Raw genomic sequence first — 20,713 nt, forward strand, 5'->3', positions numbered from 1 at the left:
TTAATTATTTTGCGCTATTATAATTTGAATATTACATTGCACTATTTTATAATTTGAATATTACATTGATATGTTACAGATCAACGCAGTCAACGTAGCAGATAACTCCGCTGCTGCGCAGCAGTAGGTGAGTGATTAGAAACTTTTTTATTTAGGTAATGGGTTTATGACAATTATTTTGTCTCTATCTATATATGTATAAATATACATTATATATATCTGAACACATAAAGTATCAAATTACAATAAAATTGGATAAATAAAAAATTTAATATAAAATGAGCTATTATAATATTAAGAGTGCCGTGCAAAATTTTGTACAGTTTTAATTGATAATTAATGTACAAGATTTAATTAATATATAATTAAATTTTATTTTTATGATTTATTAAAATTTGACTAAGTTTTGATTATGACAATTACACATTTGTTATTTGTCGAGGGACGTAATTATAAAAATAAGAAAAATTTTTTATTTATGGTTGAGTTTTACATTTTATTTTAATATTGTTATAATCACATATTAATTCAGATACAATTATTAATCCTTATATAATCCATATATGATTATTAATCTGAGTAATAGTAGTTTTATATGTTTTAATTAATAATTAATTCTGTGCACAATTTGTAAATATTATGGTATTTAAAGTACAAAAAATGCTTTCGAAAAATTTATTCTAAACCTGCGATTATTTACGCAGTATTCACTGAGTTTTTACTACTGTGATAAAAATACTTTTCTTGGTTTTATATGTTTTATCGTAACAGTGGCGCAGGGAGTTATTTAATTTTGTGATAACAAGCGCAAGTGTTCACGGAAAGCTTCGGCCTTAAAAAGAAAGAAAATGCCGACTCTTAAGTATTTTAATTTAATTTATAGGAGATAAAACCGCGAATGCGTTAAACAAAGTCGTTGCTGCTAATATTACTACGACTTTTATAGTAATATTAGCATATTAATTACGAAGGTTGTAGTAATATTAGCGGCGAAGACTTTCGAGGAATAAACGCAGTAACTCAGAAAAAGTATGAATGTACTTTGAGCTCAGCGAAGCTTACTACTTACTTACTTAGCTTTTTACGTACATAGCTTTTTCTAGAGACGTATGTTAGTAAGTTCCTTAACAAAAATTGGCTGGCGCTGAAGTTTCTTGTGTAATTAAAAGTTATTACGAGCAGAAAGCAAAAATATAATGAAACCCTTGTTATAAAATCATGCAGTTGCACCTGGTGAATGGAAATTACATGCGGTTTTTTCCTCGCGGGTTTTTCTAAATCACAACATTCTTTAAATTAACTTAATTCAAATTAATAAGGTATTAAATGGCAGAATAATGTGTCGTTAGATTACTAAGGGTTGCTTATTTGATAAATCTATGGACGGTATTCATAGTCGGTTCTTATTTTAAAACCGTCTTAAGTGTTGTATTAAGATGCTAATACGGCTCTGTGATTGGTTCATGACATCTTAAGATTGTACTTAAGACGGTCTTAAATATAGGAATCGACTATGAATACTGGCCTATTTCTTTATTCTCTCGAATTTTTAAGAAATGTTCAATGAAATTCACTATTTAACTATACTAACAAAAAGGAGAAGATTGGCAAGAAAGAAAAAGACATACGCATTAAATGTCTAAGTAAGATTTTAGTATGTTCTGTCACATTACGTATTTTTCAGGACGCGAGAAAGAGTTTTTTTTCTATTGCACATTCCGCAAAGTCGTTACATTTTTCACTTAACTTTTATGTTCTCGACTTGACATGTCAGAGATAAATTCAAAAATATCTTTTAATGCTGCTTCCCAGGAGATACTCACACTGTAACAAAACATAATAGTCTCGCGGATGTTCTTACTCAGCGTATGAATTGTCATAGTTATTACTTTTGTCAACGTATTTAACATACAACGGGCCAGCGGTAATTTCTGAGAAAATATGCTACTTTTAAACACGCGCAGAACAGTTTCTTTCGTACATTTACCGACGGAATATTAAATTGGTATAACAATGTTATTTCATGGTGGAATGCTATTTTCCGGGTACAAAGAAATATTTATCAAGATCGTTGAAATAAAAAATTTCTTTAAAGTGTTTATGTTTTGTTATAGTTGAAATAATCGATTTCTTAAAGAGAGAAAAATCGAATATTCTTATAAATATTTTATAGCAATAATCTAAAAAAAAATATATATATATATATATCGTATATATATATATGATGCTTGTCTCTGGTCGTTTACAGCCTTTTAGATTAGTATAAAGATTGAATAGTGTTTTTTGTTCTTTTTAAATATATTTTTAAAGTAGGTAATTGAAATTTAAAATATTTAACACTCTGAATTCTTAGCTTGATTTTTTATATGTATATAATATATTAAGCTACTGAGAATTCAGCGTTAATTTATACCTTGAAAAATATCATGCTTTATTCAATAAAGACAAAACAGCTATAATAAAGCTAAAATGTTCTGTGTAAAATCAAACGCCGGACCTTATTGTTCTATCCGAAGATATTCGATTAATTTAAAAATGTCCTTGCTTTTTCATTGTTAACTCATTCCTTGTAGTTTTTATTAATATATTCTTTACCGTTTCTTTATTTTTGCGACGTGTCTCCTTTCTTTTTACGCATTATTCGGTTTCTTCAAAGGTAATCATCGTAGTCGCGGTGGGCATGAAGACGCGCTAGCACGAGCTTCTTTTCAGGGATGTGCAATCTTAAAGATACATTCGCAATGCCCAAAGATACGCCACGGGGTTGGACCTCGTGGATTGTTCGGTAGGAAACTCGGGGATTCGGGGTTGGTTATATATATAAGATAATAGTCGCACGGGTAGGAAGAGGTGGACTCCTCAGCGACGCCCAAGGGACAAATATATTATTACTAAAGGGTAGGAAATTTAGGAGCCGTGAGCCCTCGATGAAGTGCAAGGGACCGTGCGGTGGGGAGAAAGGGCCCGGAAAGAGGGAATGGGGCGTACGTACGTAGGATAGACGGGGAGAGGCCGGGACAGTGGAGGGCTTTGCATTAGTAGAGTGCAGTAGCCACATTGCTCCTTTGAGACTAGGCGGTTCGCGGTTCGCGGTTCGCGGTTAATGCGTTTGTTCCGGCGAATCGATAGGGAACGTAAAACGGTTGTAAGACGCGCGGATATTTGGAATCTTTATTACATTTATGACGACGATGGTACCTGCGAAATGTTTCTTCATGCGCTTGTCGTCGAGATTCGTTTGTGCGTCCAAATCTGTAAGGATAAAATCATTCAGAAACAAGTAAATGAAATTAGAGGCTAATTGATTAGCGGTTGTTTATATCACGGTAATTCTAATTTATTGCTGATCCGCGATTTACTGCGACGTAACTTGCAGTTTCTTCTCTCAAAGCAAACAGTAACGTTGGGTTAATGAGATCGGGTGATTAATTGGATTTCGAATTAAAAACTCGCTCTTTTATCACATTTGCATTCGTTCAAGCTTACATTACTAACTGGCTATTAAAAAGTAGTTATTCTTACAGACTTACAGCTTCTCTGTTATGCGCGCTTTTAATCTTATTTTCACTTACCTTCTTTTTTTAATTAAAAATTGTCTTTACTCAGCTTGTAAGCTAAATTTTACTTGAAATCTCAATATGGATCTAAATTAGCTTTAATTTTTAAGTACATTTACTATGCTGCAATTTGCAATACGATTTTCTGTCTCAGAAACATTTTATTAAAATAATAAAACAACACAGTTAGGTTGTTTCGGTTATACTAAAGATACTTAAAAAATCTAATAGTAATATTAAATGTAATTATAGATTATATAATTAAATTGAACGCGATGTGATACCACGAGACTAATATAAAGATTTATAAGTGCAGTATCGATTACGAATAGCTACTATTACAATAGTAAACAGTTTGATATTAATGTAATAAGAAAAGAAAAGAAATCGATATTGTGTAATAATGTGTCTACGAATGGAAGATTTTTATGTAAAATATTAAGTAATTCCTTGCTCAAATGCATTATATTGAGGATATCGATTCGGACAGAGTAATGTCGTCTCGCTTTTCCCCAGGGTCACATTTCGAAATGCGTTTCATCAGTTTCGTTGTTTTATAATTTAGTACTCTATTTTTCCCGGAACTGCTCGTAACGGGATAAAGGAAAATGTAGAGTGCGCAAATAAAAGCTACAATAGCAAGGAGAGAATGATATGTGAATATTCAGATGTCTTTTGCGAGATGTTCTTTGCGATTCTCGTCAGTAACGCTATATGTTATACAATGGTACACACCGCTTTGTTACAACGTCAATGCGCGAGAAATTTAATCTAGGCGTCGTCCGCGTATAATAAACAGACATATCAAACATGAAAGTACCAAGAAAAAACTACGTTTCTCTACGCATCGACGGTGCTTTCTTATTTATTATACTAATTGCTACTGTTGTAGTCCTTATATTCTTCTCTACAGTTTTCATAACATAGCGCATACGTACAGCTTGTTGTTTTGAAAACAGTGTATTTAATTAATTACACAACTTTTTTTCTTATTTTGCATTTGCAAATTAATTTTTACAACTGCTCGCTAGACAACAACGATTTTAAGTTAATAAATCAGAATTAATAAATCAGTAATTGGGAGGGAGTCATCGCAAATTCTTGATGTTTAACTTATCGAACATGTTCTATTCCCGAAGGATTTACCATCTAATTTTCGAAACCGTAAGTCCTTTACAACCTTGGGATTCTGAAACACATAAACTTATCAACTCCTTCGCACTACGGCCTAGGGCAATCTTAATTTTTACGTCAGATTTTTACGATTCACGGGTTGCCCAAGATTACACACACGGATTTCGATAGTATTTCGAATTCCTAGTTTAAGGTGATCAGCATCTACAGTATCAAAAAGGTTCGTCCGCCGTTTAAACGGCACAAATAATATTTACGTGAAATCTCGGAAATAGTAAATTATAATTTTAGATTAAAATTGTTTTTTATTTAATCAAAAGCTGAAACCATTCCCATTTGCCTCAAAATTTGTTTCTTAGTTGCTGTAGACGGATAATGTCATTATATTCTTCGTATGGAAAAATGTAAATGGAAAATATAGTACGACATAGCGAATTTATTCGTGAAAATGAATTGGCTCCATATAAGTTTGTCAGAGTACCACAGTATCGAACACGTGCACAACAAGTCGGAAAAGTATCGTAAAGGTTATCCGCACAGGGAGGTCAGGGTGCGAAGAAAGAGAATAAAAAAAGTCAAAGACAAACTGCTGAACAAAGTTTTATTTTTTGGTGAAATACGTGTGTGTGGCTATTATGAAGGGTGGAGACCAGATAAAAATGGTTTGAAGTCAAGTTGATTTATATGCTATATACCAAATATTATCGTATCCTAAGATAAATTACGAATAAAATAAAAATAAATAAAATTTAATCAATTCACAGAAAAATAATTTCAATTTTCTATTGCGTTCTCTCTCTCTCTCTCTCTCTCTCTCTCTCTTTTTTAAATAAAACTAACAAAGTTTTCTACACATATATAAGATGCTTTGCGATAAAACCATGTTAACAGATAAGTACTATGTAAATTTTATAAAATAATTTAATATATAAAATTATGCTATTGTTCTATTAGAGGTAATAGGAAATTTCTGTTGTCACATTCGTATACATATATGTATGTTTAGACTTTGTTGAAATGTCCAAGGATTAAGATTATCCCGAAACAAATCATCAAAATCTTTTTTGTTATAGAAAATTGCGTTGTCATCCTTCATAGGGGCGCATATCGCCTGTTTAACCGAGCTCCCGCAGCGAAGAATTATTGTCGCTGGTTAAGTGGCACTCCTTCACCCTTGACTAATTTATAGACGGATTGTAGTAAAACACAAAGAAGTTATAAGATACCTCCTTGCTACATGTATATGCATAATATTTATTTGACATAAGAATTATCTTTATAAATCTTTATAACGGAAAGAATCTAAAGATGAAAATTTGCATTTATCATACAACATTTTTTAAATTTCGCGTGTTTTGTAAATAGTTTGGATATTATGTTTAAGACAACATTGCAAAAAAGTGGAAGGACTAAATGATATTTCTTTAACAATAGCACATAGATATGTATAAGGCAGACATTAAAGACATTAAATAGTGGTAAATTTGGTAAACGACTAACTGCGATCGAGTTACACAAAATTCTATTATAACAAAGCGAAAGGGTAATACCGATAATCGTGTTTGCCCCGTACTAAAGCGGTCACCGATTTTCCGAGAACGTATCTCGTTCCTACGGCTAGAAAACACGTTCATCCTTTACGCCCGGCGAGCTTGTGCTCGTTTTGTATCCTTCCGCCCGCTGGCAGGGTGAAGCCCTGGGCCTCCCGTATCTTCCGAGAAATAAGTACCATGGATAAGCTTAAAAATGGTGAATTTCCTGAGAATATCCCTGCCACAACATGCAGCCCATCTATTCCGTGTTCACGTAGCTGTTTGCGCTTATGTATATCATCCAAGTCTTCCAAGATACCTGCGGAACATCGAGGCTATACGATGATTTGTAATAGCGAAGGATTGATATGTGTACGCGCGATATGAAGCAGGCCATTCTTTATTAACTAACAACAACGTGCGCTCAGATGAATGATACTTAATCTCAGTAAACGAGCAACTGTTATAGAATATACACCATATAATAATTTTACATGTTAAATTTAAAATTGCACATAATATATATCTGGTTATTGAAAGAATTTATATAGCAAGATTACGCGTGATGCTATTTTCGTTTCTTTTTATAAAGAAATAATTATTTGAAGGAATAAAGAATAATGCGTTAGAGAATTAGAAGAAATTTTTATACCGTAGGTATATATTATTCATTGAAAATGTAGCAACGCCATATCGGTGTACTCTCTTTACGCGCGGGAGAGATAGCGCGTTCCCGACGCCCGCGCGTTTAACGTATAACCGTCTAATTAGCACCAATTAAGAACGTCGCTGGCTGTGCGTCGGGACGACTTCTCGCGGAAATTTGTTTGCGCGAGGCGCGGCAGTCCGTGGTAATCCTCGTGCTTCGCACCCACGGAGGTGCGACGTGCTAAAGTGAAAGAATAACGGAGTACCTAAATATTTAACCGCATTAATCGCGACATGAATAATTTATGCGGTTGCAAGATCGCACGAGCAACTCGGCAAATGGTACAAAAGCAAATGGCGTGTTCTCTGTCTTTCTTCCGTCGATGGTCCGTAAAAGGTCAAGCATGAATCCGGGAGTGAGATGGATCAACAAAAAAGCAAGAGAGAGAGAGAGAGAGAGAGAGAGAGAGAGAATACCGGTAAACTGGACGGCGGTCGAGAGCTCAACTGAACGACGACTATAAAAGCTTGATTAATTAGCCATGCCGCGATGCCGTGCCGACGAAGTTTTCGTGACGTTACCCCGCCCAATCGAATATTGCTGCAACGTCGGCATCTCTCCCTATAATTCTTTAACTACTATTTTACAAACAAAAACTCGAAGGGACAGAAGAGACTAAAGTGATTAAAGATAACACTCCGCGAAAGAAGCTGAGCGTTCGCTCCAGTTGGGTTGTCTCAGAAGAATAAATTATAGTGATGTCATTTAGCAACTTACCTACAAAAAAAGGAACGTTTATGTAACATATGCACATTATATTTCTTCCTCATTTCAAATTTTATAAAATAATAGTAATAAGTATTTCTTTAATAATTAAGTCAAATATTTAATTAGAACTCATTAGTGCTAAAATTCTGCGTCATTAGTTGAAGATTGAGCATAAATCTAGGCATATACATCTAAGCATAAACCGTGTTTCGTTTTGAGCTATAGAGTTAATCTCTCGAAAAGTGGATGGGATGGGATGCTGCGTCTCTCTCGTCGCAGGAGGGAGCGCATCGGCGTTACCGCGTGTCTTATGTAAATGTTCGCCGAATACACGTGGAGGCACGTGTCCACGGGGACCAGCCGGCAAATTGAGATTCACGCGTCTACCGACTTTGCCGGCCGACACACGATCGATGTTTCCGTCTACGTGCGCACCTCTGGATTCTGGTTTGCCTCGCCCGATGAAGGGAAGTACGCGCGGAGTCTTCTCTCCCTTTCCCTTGACCTCTCTTCATATTTTTGTCTTTTTATTTCTTTTTCCTGTCACTGTGATGAATCGCGCCAGATTTAATTTGATGCGGTTATACCTTACAAAGAAAATCACTCTAAATTAATTGCACTTATCACGGATTAATTGCACCTCGTCACGCGTAGCGGGCATTAACGCAGGTCTCCACAGGTAGTCGTGCATTTGTGATTTATTCAGTTGCGTGGCGGAACTTGATGCGGTTTCCATCACGGCGGAATATCGGTTTTGTCAATCTGAGCTCCGCTTGTCGAAAGTGATGTAATACGACCCAAGTGTTGTCGTGTCATTGAATTTGCACGATGAAAATATTTGCACAATACTTATTGTACAAACATTTAATTTGTTTACAATTTTTATTCTATTTTTCTAGAAATAAATAATTTATATGGTTATTTTGATATATAAAATTTTGTATATAAAAAGGTATTTTATTTATATATCCATTTTTATAAAGATTAGTTAAACTTATACAATCAATAGATTTGTCATCGAATTAGTTTCGCACCATAAAAGCTTAAAAATATCGCGATGCACGATGACGAAAATCGATAGTAACGATGGGATAATATCCATATCGGGATTTGTAATTTCGTGGAGCTGTACAGTTTCAGACCGACGCGACGAATCGAATTGCACGAGTTTTTGCTGACGGCAAGTCGCTTTGAGAACCTTAAAATTTGAAGTCGCTCAGACGCCTGTGAAGATTGATGGCCGTAGGTTGCCATTCGCGCTGAAATTTGTAACTTCGTGCGTGTATATACCGGTTTCTGTACATGAACCGGAGGCGTTATATGATTTCTACTAAAGCTAGCGCTCTCTTGAAGCATTTCAAGTCTATAAAGTTCGAAGTCACGAGATTGAACGTAAAAATTTATGGTAATGCGCAAACTTTCAACCAAAAATTTATAACTTTTGACGAGCATGCGTGTGCATGCGTATAAGTATATAGATTTTAAAAAGACTTGATATAACTTTCCGTTTTATATCTCTACATCAAGTTTTCTTTTAAATATGTATTGTTATACACATAATAAAACAATTATACAGAATTATTATAATATTTAGATATTTTAGCAAACTTATCACGAAAATCATACGGATCTGTGTTAGAATATCTTTTTACCTTTATTACTTCAAACAATATATATTATATATGTCTCTTGTTTGAAATCATCTTTATATTAATTTTATATTGATTTTGTATAGTAAACTCTTTATCTGATTTAAACAATGGATTATTGCTGTTAGAAGCGGGTATGCAGTAAACTTATTAAGAAGAATATAACAAATAATTTTTAAAGAAGACTTACGAAGCGTATAGAGTCTCCAGTTGTGAATAATCCAAATATGTTGCAAGACTGAATGCACGAAGTGCGTAGAATAATATGTTTATCGTTTAGTATTCCAATAAATTGTTCGATTTGATGGACATGGAGCCTTACATAATGTTAGGTTTCAAGGTTTCTTAAGCAACGCAAAAAGAGTCTATAATGACGCTACATGCATAAACATTAGACTTGAAAAAGTTAAAATCGAAGAATTATGTTGTTCGCTATTTCTCACGATAAGAAAAAATTATGTTTATATAATTTTTCAAACATGGTGTGCATGTATTATTTGTATATATGAATTATTATGTATTACACACACATACACAATATATATGTAGGTATATATGTTAAATTTACGTTTCAATTGATTTTCTTAATTATTTTAATTAGCTTAATAATGAGATTGCAACAGAATAGATTAAAAATCTTTGAAGAAATAATGTACGATGTGATATACGTATATGATTAATCTTATTATTATATATGTGAATATACCAGGGTGTTTCAGAATTGCACGGCACTATTTTAGGGAAATATTTTCTAGGTCAAAATAAACCAAAAAGTTTAGAGTTTTTCAAGCAACGTAATAAAATTAAATTTTATGAACATTAACATGCATAGACATCTAAGACATGAGACATTTAAGGTCAGAGGATTAAGCTGTTCTCTACTTCTATATGATTAAAGTATAAATTAATATAAAGTATAAAGTATAAATTATGATCTTATAGTCTTTCAAACAGAGAGTCCATGTATATTATTTGAATATACATATTATACGTATATGATGTGTATACAATACACACATCGCCGGCCAACAGTTTGAGATTATTAATTGAAAATGTCCACTATATAAAATGAAATCAAACTTGTGTATTATAATTTAATATATTTTTGTTATATTTATTCATTGTTTTATAATAAAATAAAAATTAATGTAAAGAGCAATAATAAAACATAAAAAAGTTGAAAGTTCTACAAAAATTAATTTTTTCAAGATAAAAAGAATATTAGAGAGACTTCTTTTGTTAAAGTAAACATTTTTATATTTTTTAATTACGATTTTTACTAACCTAGTAATCTAGCTTCAAGTTTATTTATTTTCTCTGTGATAGAAGACTTTTCCATTTTCCATTTTCTAGAATAGTTTATTGCTCAGTTTTGGAAAAACGCGTATATATGTGATAATCCAATAGTCCATTTTCTTGAAATTCAACAATGTTATATATTAAGAATCTATATTATAATTAACCGTACTAAATATAGCGTCTTATTTATTAAAATAGTATGTGAATATTATTGGATTTAGGCAAATGACAGACATAAAATTACTGTGTGCTATAAATAAATCGTATAATGTTAATTTATCCTTTTTTAGTCTCGTATGCATGCAACATTTGGTGAATTGGTTATCTTTTAAGTACTAACAAATTTATTACGTAATTAAATCGGTTCATCAGCTCATAAAAAAGTTGCAGAAATTTGTCCATTGAATCTTAGATTCAGTTATCGGTGCTCGAAAAAAGCGAAATTTAGCTCGGTCGTTGAGCGCTACGAGAAACTGGAAGTAAGCAGTTATACAACGAAGGTGTGGCGTGGCTATTCCTAAAAGTTTATAACTTTATTACGGATATTCCGGGAAACCCGGAAAGAATTCTCTGATGCGAAAGTTTGACAACTTCTCGCGTTCTTGACGCGTATTTTAACAACTTTCTCTTTCTGACATCCGTCGGCAACAAATTCGGTGCCTCTCTATTTCTTCTTCAGATTTGTCGTATATTCTATTCTCTTCGTACACATATACATATGCTTCATTCTTCCGAATCTTTTCTGGAGATACAGTGACATAAATATTAACGCGTTCGGAACATGGATATATCTAAAGATCTTGATTCCCTATTGCGATTTAAAATTGCATGATTCTTTGCGTCTGTATTGTATATATATCGGAGTCTAAGTGTAAATTGACCAAGCAAAGTTTTGCGTGATCTTTCCGTTTGTAACCAATTAATCGAGAAGAAATAAATAGCGTGAGACATATGATTATCATTGGATTGATCATTCTTTGCAGAAATTAACACTTGTAATTTGTTTCATATTTTTAATTTGTATTTTCCAGAAGAGTTTATTTCGTGACATTAAATGAAAGAATTGGCAAAAAATTTATGTAATTAAGACGTACAGGAAAACTAAAAGCTTATATATAAGAGAAATCAATTTTAGAAAATCAATATTCCGCATTAATTAACTTAATTTTTCTCTCCCGTGTCACCTTATAAAGTTTATAATATAGGAAACTTAAAAAAAAGTTTCTATATAATATAAATTGAGCTTGCTTTTTATTACAAAATATAATTTTTCTGTGATTTATATCGTTGATATATTTCTTAATCTTAACGTGTTATAAATGTATGAATTTCATGGAAAAATTTTTGAAAAGGGAACCTTCGAGGAGATATTATTGACGATGCTACTTAACCATGGGTTCCATACATTGGATGTTACTGGCAACATTACTCGATATAACAACGGCCAGAATTCGTTTACAAAAATTACGGCAAGATCATCTGAAAATAAAAATTGACACGTTAACAATGTAATAAGTAACAGATTAATATAAACTTACCATAGAAGTGTAATTATAAATATATTTATATTTAAATACGTAATTAATAAATAAATGTAAGATCTTTTGTTTAAAAAAAAATAACAAAGTGAATAGAAACATTAAGATAAAAGATGATAAAATATGATTTTAACTTATAAAGTATATTATTTCTATCTTACTAGGTTTTAAGTCAATTAATTATTTAATTATAGATTATATATTTTAATTTATGACATAAGAGTAACATATAACTGTTCTTAATTGCATACATATATAAATTACAGATTATATTAGTTCTTCTTAATTAGTCTACACAAACTTCTATTAAAATGACAAGACTTACATATATTTAAACGATAAATTACACGTATTTAATTACACTCGAATAATTCGATACATGTTGGATAAAACAGCAGTAAAAATAGAATTATATCTGAATTAGTTTATTACTTACTAAGCTCTTTGTTGTCTAATAAATTGTCAAAATATACTTTCAACTTTCCAATTGAAGGCGCGACACGAAAATGTTCTACAATCCATGTGTCGTTTATTACATGCCCTGTTAAATCCCATGTTCCTCTGACATCATCAACGGTTGTATTAAAATAACCTGTTACATAAATTATAGTGATGCACAAGCACATACAATACATATCGATTAATAAAAAACCTATTAGAATTATCATAATTGACTAATAATAAGATTGTAGCAAAACAGATTTTAGTAATTCTTTACCGAGAGAACTTACAGTTGGATATATACAAGGGTGAGTCAACAATTATTCACACTATTTCTAAAATTTATTAGAACAACAGCAAAGAACGTTCAATTACATCATATTTTTCAACATAGTCCCATAGTAAAATGCTGAAAACAAGGCAATTTTCTGGAATTTTTTTTAAAGAGACATTAAAATGAAACTTATATATATTGAAACTTGGGTAATGGTTTTAGCAACATTTGTAGATGTAAAAAAATATTTTTTCATTGCAAAATTCTTTATTTATAAGTAGCAACAAAGGTTATTCTCAAAGACCACGGCGCCGGACTTTACAATTGACGTGCAGCATTGCGCCTGCAATTAATCACTGAATAAAAAATACAACATTTTTTTACTTTTATTATAAGTTACCATTGTCGGTAAACCTATTTGTTCAGTAAAAAATGCAAAATTGAAAAAATAACAGGACTTAAAAAAAATCGATTTTTACGGAAAAAATTCTGGCTTTAATTATGCAATAAAAGTTATTTAATTTGATAAAATGACTAAACAAGTAGGTTTACATACAATAGTATTTAGTTATCTACATGCATGCCAAAGGGCAAGTCGATTGGTCGAATAGTTTATGAGTAATCTTGCATGCTTCAAGTTTTCGGAGCGCGCGCTTTACTTGCGTAACGCTCAGGTATAAAATCGCCTATTTCAAGTTCGAATTTTGCTCTGGAACTTTGGGAACATATTCTAGAGATATTATACTAATGATTTATGCAATAAAATTTTTTTTGATTTTTTTGATCGGTTACATGAGGCTCCCCCTTTAAGTAGGCCGAAAAATGGTAATCCGAGGGAGCTAGATCTGGGCTATATATGTAGGTTTTTTGCTACACTGGCATTGAACTGCACTAAAACTTCCCTTCTTGCTTCCGCCAAATTTCAAATATATACCTATCTCACTTTAAATACAGAGAGTGTACACTAGTTCAGCTATAAAAAACAGATATTATGTAGCGTTTGAACAGTGTATTTGTTTGGACAGTAGTATTTAGACATTAATTGTTAGGCAACAGTATTAACCAACATGTGCAAGAAGTGATACATACATAGCAGAAAGATAAACAAGAAACATTTTTTTAGGGTATATGCAAGCTCGTGGAACGCTGGAACAAGTGCATTAAATAGCAAGGGGACTATGTTTAAAAAATGATGTAAATATATATTGTGTCTACTGTTCTGATAAAATTTAGAAATAGTGCGAATAATTATTGACGACTCATTCTCGTATATACGTATTGAACATACATATAACTAATGTTTTATTATCGTAAATGATGATATATGTAATACATGGCGTATCTTTGCTGTGTAGAAATTGTAGAATTTACTGACGTACCATCACCAACAATTCTGAATAGGCCTAGAGTACCATCCATTTTCACGGCACCTTCTATGAATAGTCTTGGTATTCGTTCGTCGATTTCCAAACGGAATTCGTCATCAAGAAAATGCGTTCTCACATCATAAAAACGAGTTTTTGACAAACCGATAGCAGTAGTATTTGACAAAATAACTTCTGCATGTATCAGGCCTGAATTAAATACAGCTTTACCATACTTATAAAATAATGGATCTAAAAATGGAAAGTTAAATTCTGGCAGTCCTGTCAAATGAATAAGCCAATATTAATATATCCATATTTTAAGCAATTTTATTAAAAAATTTTAATCTTTTTTACTTGTTTTAAATAAAATTTAAACAATTTATAAATTTATGAAAATTTATTTATTATTAATGTTTAATATTGCAGTAATATAGTTGTGTGTATAGAATAATATATATTTTATTTGAAAGGTATATATATAAATTAAAATAATACAAACTTATAAATTTCTAATAAGATTACCTATAACAAATCGTGGCCATGTTTCTTCTAAAAAGCGTTTTAAACAGGCGGAATAATCGACTGAATCATGCTTGCAAGTAGTTATAGCTGAATAGAAATAAAAATGGAATAAAACGGAGTGATATATATATGTATAATAAAACTAAAAATGCAATAATTGTTTTTACTATATGATATAATTTAAAACACAATTTAAAACTATATTTTTGTCAAGTGCGTATACGTTATCAGATGTTTACATTGTGATTGCAAAAAATGTTTTTTCCACTTCTTTTTTTGTAACGTTAAAATTGCTAAAATTGCGTCTATAATTCACAGTATTCTTGACTTACGCACACATAAAAACTAATATAAATGAGAATAGTAGCTGTAATTGTTTAGAAAAAATACACGTCTAATAAGAGAAAGTAACTCTTTATAACAGAACGATTAACATGTACAGAATAATAAATATTACAATATTTAGATATGTAGATATTTCAGCAAATTGATCGCGAAAATTATACGGATCTGCGTCAGAATATTTACTTCTCTCTTTACTTCTATTACTTAAAAAATATATTATATGTCTTTTGTTTGAAATCATCTTTATGTTAACTGTATATTGATTTTGTATAATAAAATCTTCATTGATTAAAACAATGGATGGATTGCTGTTAGAAGCGGATATGTAAGTAAACTCATTAAGAAGAATATAACAAATAATTTTTGAAGAAGACTTACGAAGTGTAGATTCTCCAGTTGTGAATAATCCAAATGCTGCAAAACTGAATGCACTAACAAGTGCGTAGATCAACATGTTGATCGTGTAGTATTTCAATGAATAATTCGATTGGATCATAGACGAGACTTATATGATGTCATCTTTCAAGGCTTCTTAAGCAACATAAGAAAATATAATTACTGATCAACATTCTATATATAGACATATAAGACGACGTACCTAGAAAAGTTAAAGAGAATTAAACTGTTTGCTATTTCTAAGATTAAAGAATGAATTGTGCTCTTATAGTCTTTTAAACATGGTGTGCATGTATTATTAGTATATACACATTGTATTTATGTGTACCTATATAAATTATAGGCCAACAGTTTAAGATTATTATTTGAAAATGTTTATTATATAAAATAAAATCAAACTTATGTATGAATAAAATTAGTATGGATAGTCTCAAGAGTTTACATAAATATTTTGTGTGCTATTTATATATTGTTATATAGCATAACAAAGTGAACAATTTTTTACTGGTTATTTTGCTTATGTCTACGACACATATTGTAGTATAGAATTTTGTTAATTAATTTTTATGTGCTATGTTAATATAAAAAGGAGCGAAAAAATCCCTATATAAAAATCTTTAATAATTTTTTTAAATTTATTTTTATTTTTATGAAGGGTAAGTGCAAATCTCGAAAACCTCGAAGCAACACATAAATGATCAATTTTACTTAAATTTAAATATAATTAGTCTTGTTTAAATTTTATTAAAATCTGATTTAAAACTAAAAATAAAGATTAATAAGTATAAGAGATACGAATAAATAGCTTAAAGACTATTAACTACAGTAATTACTACGTATATTATTGAGTTTGGGTTTCCGAGATGGAGCCACGTGAAATGTCTACTTTCTATTTGATTCCGACGCGTCTGAACGTTTCGCGAACATTTCAAGTTCACTTCATCAGGTTGTTTCAAGGAGAAGCAACCTGTCACTGAGTTGCTCCTTGCCAAACGTTCCTTTATATATTTAGTGATTGAGAGGAAAGGGGGACATTGGTTGCTTAACCAGTTTTTTAAAAGTCAAGGAGGATGGTTTACCTGCAGATTATACTGATCTTCTGTCTATTGTCTCTGTTGAAATTGTTAGGGTGCTTGTGTATTTCCATTAATTCCCTAAATTTTCTAAAAATGTAAGTATTAGTCTTGGCTAGTGCCGAAGTTTTGTCAAACAAGATTTTATGTCCACTTTCTAAGTTGTGTTCTGCTGATTGTGTCGTATGTTTTAATCTAACTGCGTTTTGATGTTATCTTCTATGCGAATGCTTGTCATTCTCCTGGTTTCTTCTATGTAGACTTTGCCGCAGGAACAAAATTACAAGGAACAAGAGCATAAACATCTTGTATATCCCTGACGTGTTTAGTGTCGGTATTTTGTCATTTGGATTGTCGAGGAACTGTTCTATTTTTGTTGGTGGCTTATTATAGATAGTTTTAATGTTGAGTTCGTTCAGGATTCTGCCGATTTTGTTTGTGACTCCCTATAAGTATGGAAGGAAGATGATGAATATCTTTTTCTTTTTTGTTTGTTTTTGAAGATGTTTGGCCTGTGTATTTGAGGTTGCTCTGGTTTGGTGATTTTTCATTATTTTGTTTATCTGTGATGTTGTGTAGCGTTTTGTTGGAGTTTTCTTAGCTTTTTAAATTCGCTTTGAATACTGTCTTTGTCACAGATTGTATATATTAATGAATCGAGGACTGATTGTTCTTGAATCAGGTGATGGTGTAATGCGGGATCGAGTTATCGACTGGTATGTGTGGACTATATATAGACTCGGTGACCTAGAGAGCCGTCCGGTTTACTTTTAAAACTTCACAAGAAACAGGAGAAAAATGATTTTATGCTGAAATTTTTATATTTTAATTTAATTATTTATTTTGCTAACAAATAATATTTAAAGAACGAAAAAATTAAACTATATAGAATCAAAGATATTTCTAACATATATTTTGCAAAGCTAAATATTTTTTCAATATTATGAAAAACTTATATAGCACTCCTATGTGACGAGCAATTAAACATATGAATTTTATGGAAACACTTTTGAAAAGAAAACTTTCGAGAAGATCTTATTAGGAAATTCAACCAGCGATGTATCTAAGAAGTTAGATATAACTGGCAACAACGGTCGATATATCGCCGGCCAATATTCGTTTACAAAAATTAGGATAAGATTATCTGAAAATAAAAATTGATTTAGTAAAAAACAAATTAATGTAAATGTTGTGTATAAATATATAATTATATTTACATAAGTAACTATTTTTGTTTTGTGATTTTATGTTTATAAAGAATAGATAAAATGGTGAATGGAAAATCTTAATAGAAAATTGTTAAGATAAAAGATAAAATATAAAAAAATTTTAATTTTGTAAAATAATGGACTTTTAATTCTTTTTTTCTTTCAATTAGTAGTCCATTTTCTCAATTATATTGATATTTTACAATACAATATTATTTTTGTACATATTAATAAATTATTGTTTATCAGTATTTATTTAATTATTCTAGTTATACTTTTATCAAAATGTTAAGATTTACGTACATTTTTTTTTATCAGTAAATTAGATATGTATTCATTCTGGTAATTTAATGCATACTGAGAAAAATAACAAAAATATAATTATATCTAAATTAGTTTAATACTTACTAAGCTCTTTATTGCCTTCGAACAAATTATCGCCATAAATTTTAAGATTTTTAAGTGACGGGGCAAAACGGAAGTGTTCTATAATCCATGTATCGTTTACTACATTTCCTATAAAACCCCACGTTCCTCTAAGATCATCTACGGTTACATTGAATGGACCTGTTATATAAATTACGGCGTTAATTCTTTCAGAATTGTCAAATAATAAAATAGTAATTATTAATTTAGGTCTAGGTACTCATATAGATGTGTGCAATACACACACACACACACACACATTTTTAAATCATAATTTGAGAAATAATTTATTATCATACCTTCGCCAGCAAGTCTGAATGCATTTAGAGTACCATTTATTTTCAAGGAACCTTTTAGAAATATGCTCGGTATTTGTGCGTCAATTTCCAAACGGAAAACGTTATTAACATAATGAGTTCTTACATCAAAAAAACGAGTGTTTACTAAACCGATACCAGTGGCATTTGACACAATTATTTCTCCACGTATTTCATTGGTATTAAGTGCAATTCTACCGTATTTGAAAAATAATGGATCCAAAGATGGAAAATCAAATTCTGGAAGTCCTATCAACATGAATAAGTTAATGTTAATATCCATATTTTAAAATAATTTGATTAATTAAAGTTTAGTCCATTTTTTCATTTATTTTTAATAAAGGTTGTACAATTTATGAATCTATGGATTTATTTTTTTATTGTTGATAATTGTAGGTAGTAATACATATATTTTATTTAGAAATATGTAAATTAGAATAAAGGATATATTTATAAATTTTTGAAATAGGTACCTTTAACAAATCGTGGCCATGCTTCCTCTAAAGCGTGTTTTAAACAGGCGGAATAATCAACCAAATTCCGCTTGCAAGTGGTTACAGCTGAATGGAAGTAGAAATTGAATAACATTTTAGTAGTATTAAAATAATAGAGAAATACATATATAAATTGTTTTAAGAATATATAATTTTGATATATATATATATATATATATATATATATATATATAATTTAACATTTATAACTACTTTTTTCTTAATTTTATGCATATTATCTGATGTTTATGTTACGAACATGAAAAGCGGCTTCTTCTTTAATTTACTTTTTTAATGCATGCAATGTTGAGTGATACTAAACCGATATGAGATCTTACAATTAATTAGAAAAAATGCTATTTTCGGTCGGGTTAGAGGCCTAGTGTGAATTTTGTATTTTTTCTTAAACTCATTTTTGGTGAACTGCGCGCCTGTTATTTATTAATCTTAAAACACAGTTTCTTATTGGAATAATAAATCCACGTACTCTCTTAAATAATGAAGTAATACAGAAATATTCAATATTATATTGTGCTATCAAAAGATCCAGTCCGATCGAAAATGGCATTTTCTCTAATTACTTTTTTTGAAATGTATTTCCATAATTCACAATACTCGCAACTCGTAAAAATAAAAATTATCACTTGCAAATATGAATAACAGTATTACTTGTTTAAAGAAATATGGAATATACGTTTTCTAATAAGAGGAAATATCTCTTTATAATAGAGTGACTAACGAATACAGAAGAACAATTATACAACTTTATAAAAAATTATTTTTATTATTTTGAATTAGACAAGGCGTTTTTAAATAGATTTTTTATGCTGAAATAGATGCCGCAAGCCAAACTTCATAAATACTTATGTTATGCGAAAAACAGTAAAAGAATTTCGAGATAACGTTAACCTTTCGTATAAGAAAATTTCAAATATTGCGGAAAAATAATTTTTTATGCATTAAACCTCAATTATTTCGGAAATCTGACGTAGATACTGATGAAATTTGACTTGCGATATCATTTTTAGCATCCAAAAGTCTATAATTGTCTAATTTAAAATAATTTTTGGCTATAACCTGTGATATTGTAGAAAATTTCAGGTATTATAGCAAAAATAATTAAGTACTATTATCCTATATTGGATTATTTATTTATTGTTACGTTAAAGATATATTATGTGTTTCTTGTTAAAATTATATTATCTCTTGTTTTGAAGTTATCTTTATATGAACTTTATATTGATGTTGCACAATAAACTCTTCGCGCATATAACATAATTTATATATATATTATTAAGATTAAGCACAATAATATCTCTCTCTCTCTCTCAAAGAATATATCAAATAATTAAAATAAAAAGACTTACGAAGTTCAGATTCTGCAGCCAAGGATAGCCGAAATATCGCAATGCTGAATATACTAAGCGCGTAGATTGACATGTTTCCTGTTTGATATACTTGCGAATAGTGCGATTGATCATGAAAATTGAGTTTTATATAACTGCAATTTTCAGGGTCTTTTATTAAGACTTCAAGTAAAGCTGATAAATAGCTTAACATATTGTAGACATAATTCTTACTATTTTGATAATAACCATTCTATTATGTTGTTGTAATGCTTTCAAAAGTATGTGTATGTGCACATGTAATTTGCTTATATAAACCATATACTAGTTATATACTAATTAATGAGAACTTTTTGTAGTTACAAATCATAGGTCTTA

General features: G+C 30.6%; 2 protein-coding genes and 1 long non-coding RNA gene across 5 annotated transcripts in view; 1 reads left to right on the plus strand and 2 right to left on the minus strand.

Moving 5' to 3' along the window:
- LOC143905501 (uncharacterized) overlaps nt 1-20,713 on the plus strand; it is a 69,567-nt gene that overhangs the window by 1,073 nt on the left and 47,781 nt on the right. The window contains exon 3 of the long non-coding RNA XR_013259216.1: nt 80-127. This is a non-coding gene — a long non-coding RNA (uncharacterized LOC143905501). The remainder of the gene's footprint in view (nt 1-79; nt 128-20,713) is intronic.
- Nucleotides 11,823-16,448, minus strand: LOC143905478 (uncharacterized). 3 transcript variants are annotated; one of them, XM_077420921.1, is made up of 6 exons: nt 16,305-16,448; nt 15,454-15,606; nt 14,731-14,817; nt 14,221-14,487; nt 12,563-12,718; nt 11,823-12,067 (listed from the first exon to the last, which is right to left on the minus strand). In XM_077420921.1, the coding sequence occupies exons 2-6, from the start codon at nt 15,569-15,571 to the stop codon at nt 11,919-11,921; spliced, it is 777 nt and encodes a 258-aa protein (XP_077277047.1). In that variant the 5' UTR covers nt 15,572-15,606; nt 16,305-16,448; the 3' UTR covers nt 11,823-11,918. The 3 variants fall into 3 exon arrangements, with proteins under 3 accessions (XP_077277047.1, XP_077277048.1, XP_077277049.1); XM_077420922.1 differs by having other exon boundaries at nt 16,308-16,433; XM_077420923.1 differs by having other exon boundaries at nt 15,454-15,603; nt 16,305-16,427.
- On the minus strand, nt 16,679-20,483 carry LOC143905477 (uncharacterized). The gene is made up of 5 exons (XM_077420920.1): nt 20,357-20,483; nt 18,969-19,055; nt 18,478-18,744; nt 18,161-18,319; nt 16,679-17,688 (listed from the first exon to the last, which is right to left on the minus strand). The coding sequence occupies exons 1-5, from the start codon at nt 20,427-20,429 to the stop codon at nt 17,540-17,542; spliced, it is 735 nt and encodes a 244-aa protein (XP_077277046.1). The 5' UTR covers nt 20,430-20,483; the 3' UTR covers nt 16,679-17,539.

Source organism: Temnothorax americanus, unplaced genomic scaffold (assembly GCF_048541705.1).
Source record: "Temnothorax americanus isolate GAGA-0224 unplaced genomic scaffold, ASM4854170v1 Scaffold62, whole genome shotgun sequence".
NCBI classification, from domain to species: Eukaryota; Metazoa; Arthropoda; class Insecta; order Hymenoptera; family Formicidae; genus Temnothorax; species Temnothorax americanus.

Bases quoted from the DNA above. Each gene is read 5' to 3' on its own strand.
- LOC143905477 (XM_077420920.1), bottom strand. From the start codon at position 20,429: ATGTCAATCTACGCGCTTAGTATATTCAGCATTGCGATATTTCGGCTA. The intron at 18,320-18,477 runs GTATGATAATAA...TTTATATAACAG, and splicing joins ATTCAGACTTGCTGGCGAAG to GTCCATTCAATGTAACCGTA. The intron at 17,689-18,160 runs GTAAGTATTAAA...TTTTATTTTCAG, and splicing joins CGAAGGCAATAAAGAGCTTA to ATAATCTTATCCTAATTTTT.
- LOC143905478 (XM_077420921.1), bottom strand. From the start codon at position 15,571: ATGATCCAATCGAATTATTCATTGAAATACTACACGATCAACATGTTG. The intron at 14,818-15,453 runs GTAAGTCTTCTT...ATTTCTATTCAG, and splicing joins AACTGGAGAATCTACACTTC to CTATAACTACTTGCAAGCAT. The intron at 14,488-14,730 runs GTAATCTTATTA...TTCATTTGACAG, and splicing joins ATGGCCACGATTTGTTATAG to GACTGCCAGAATTTAACTTT.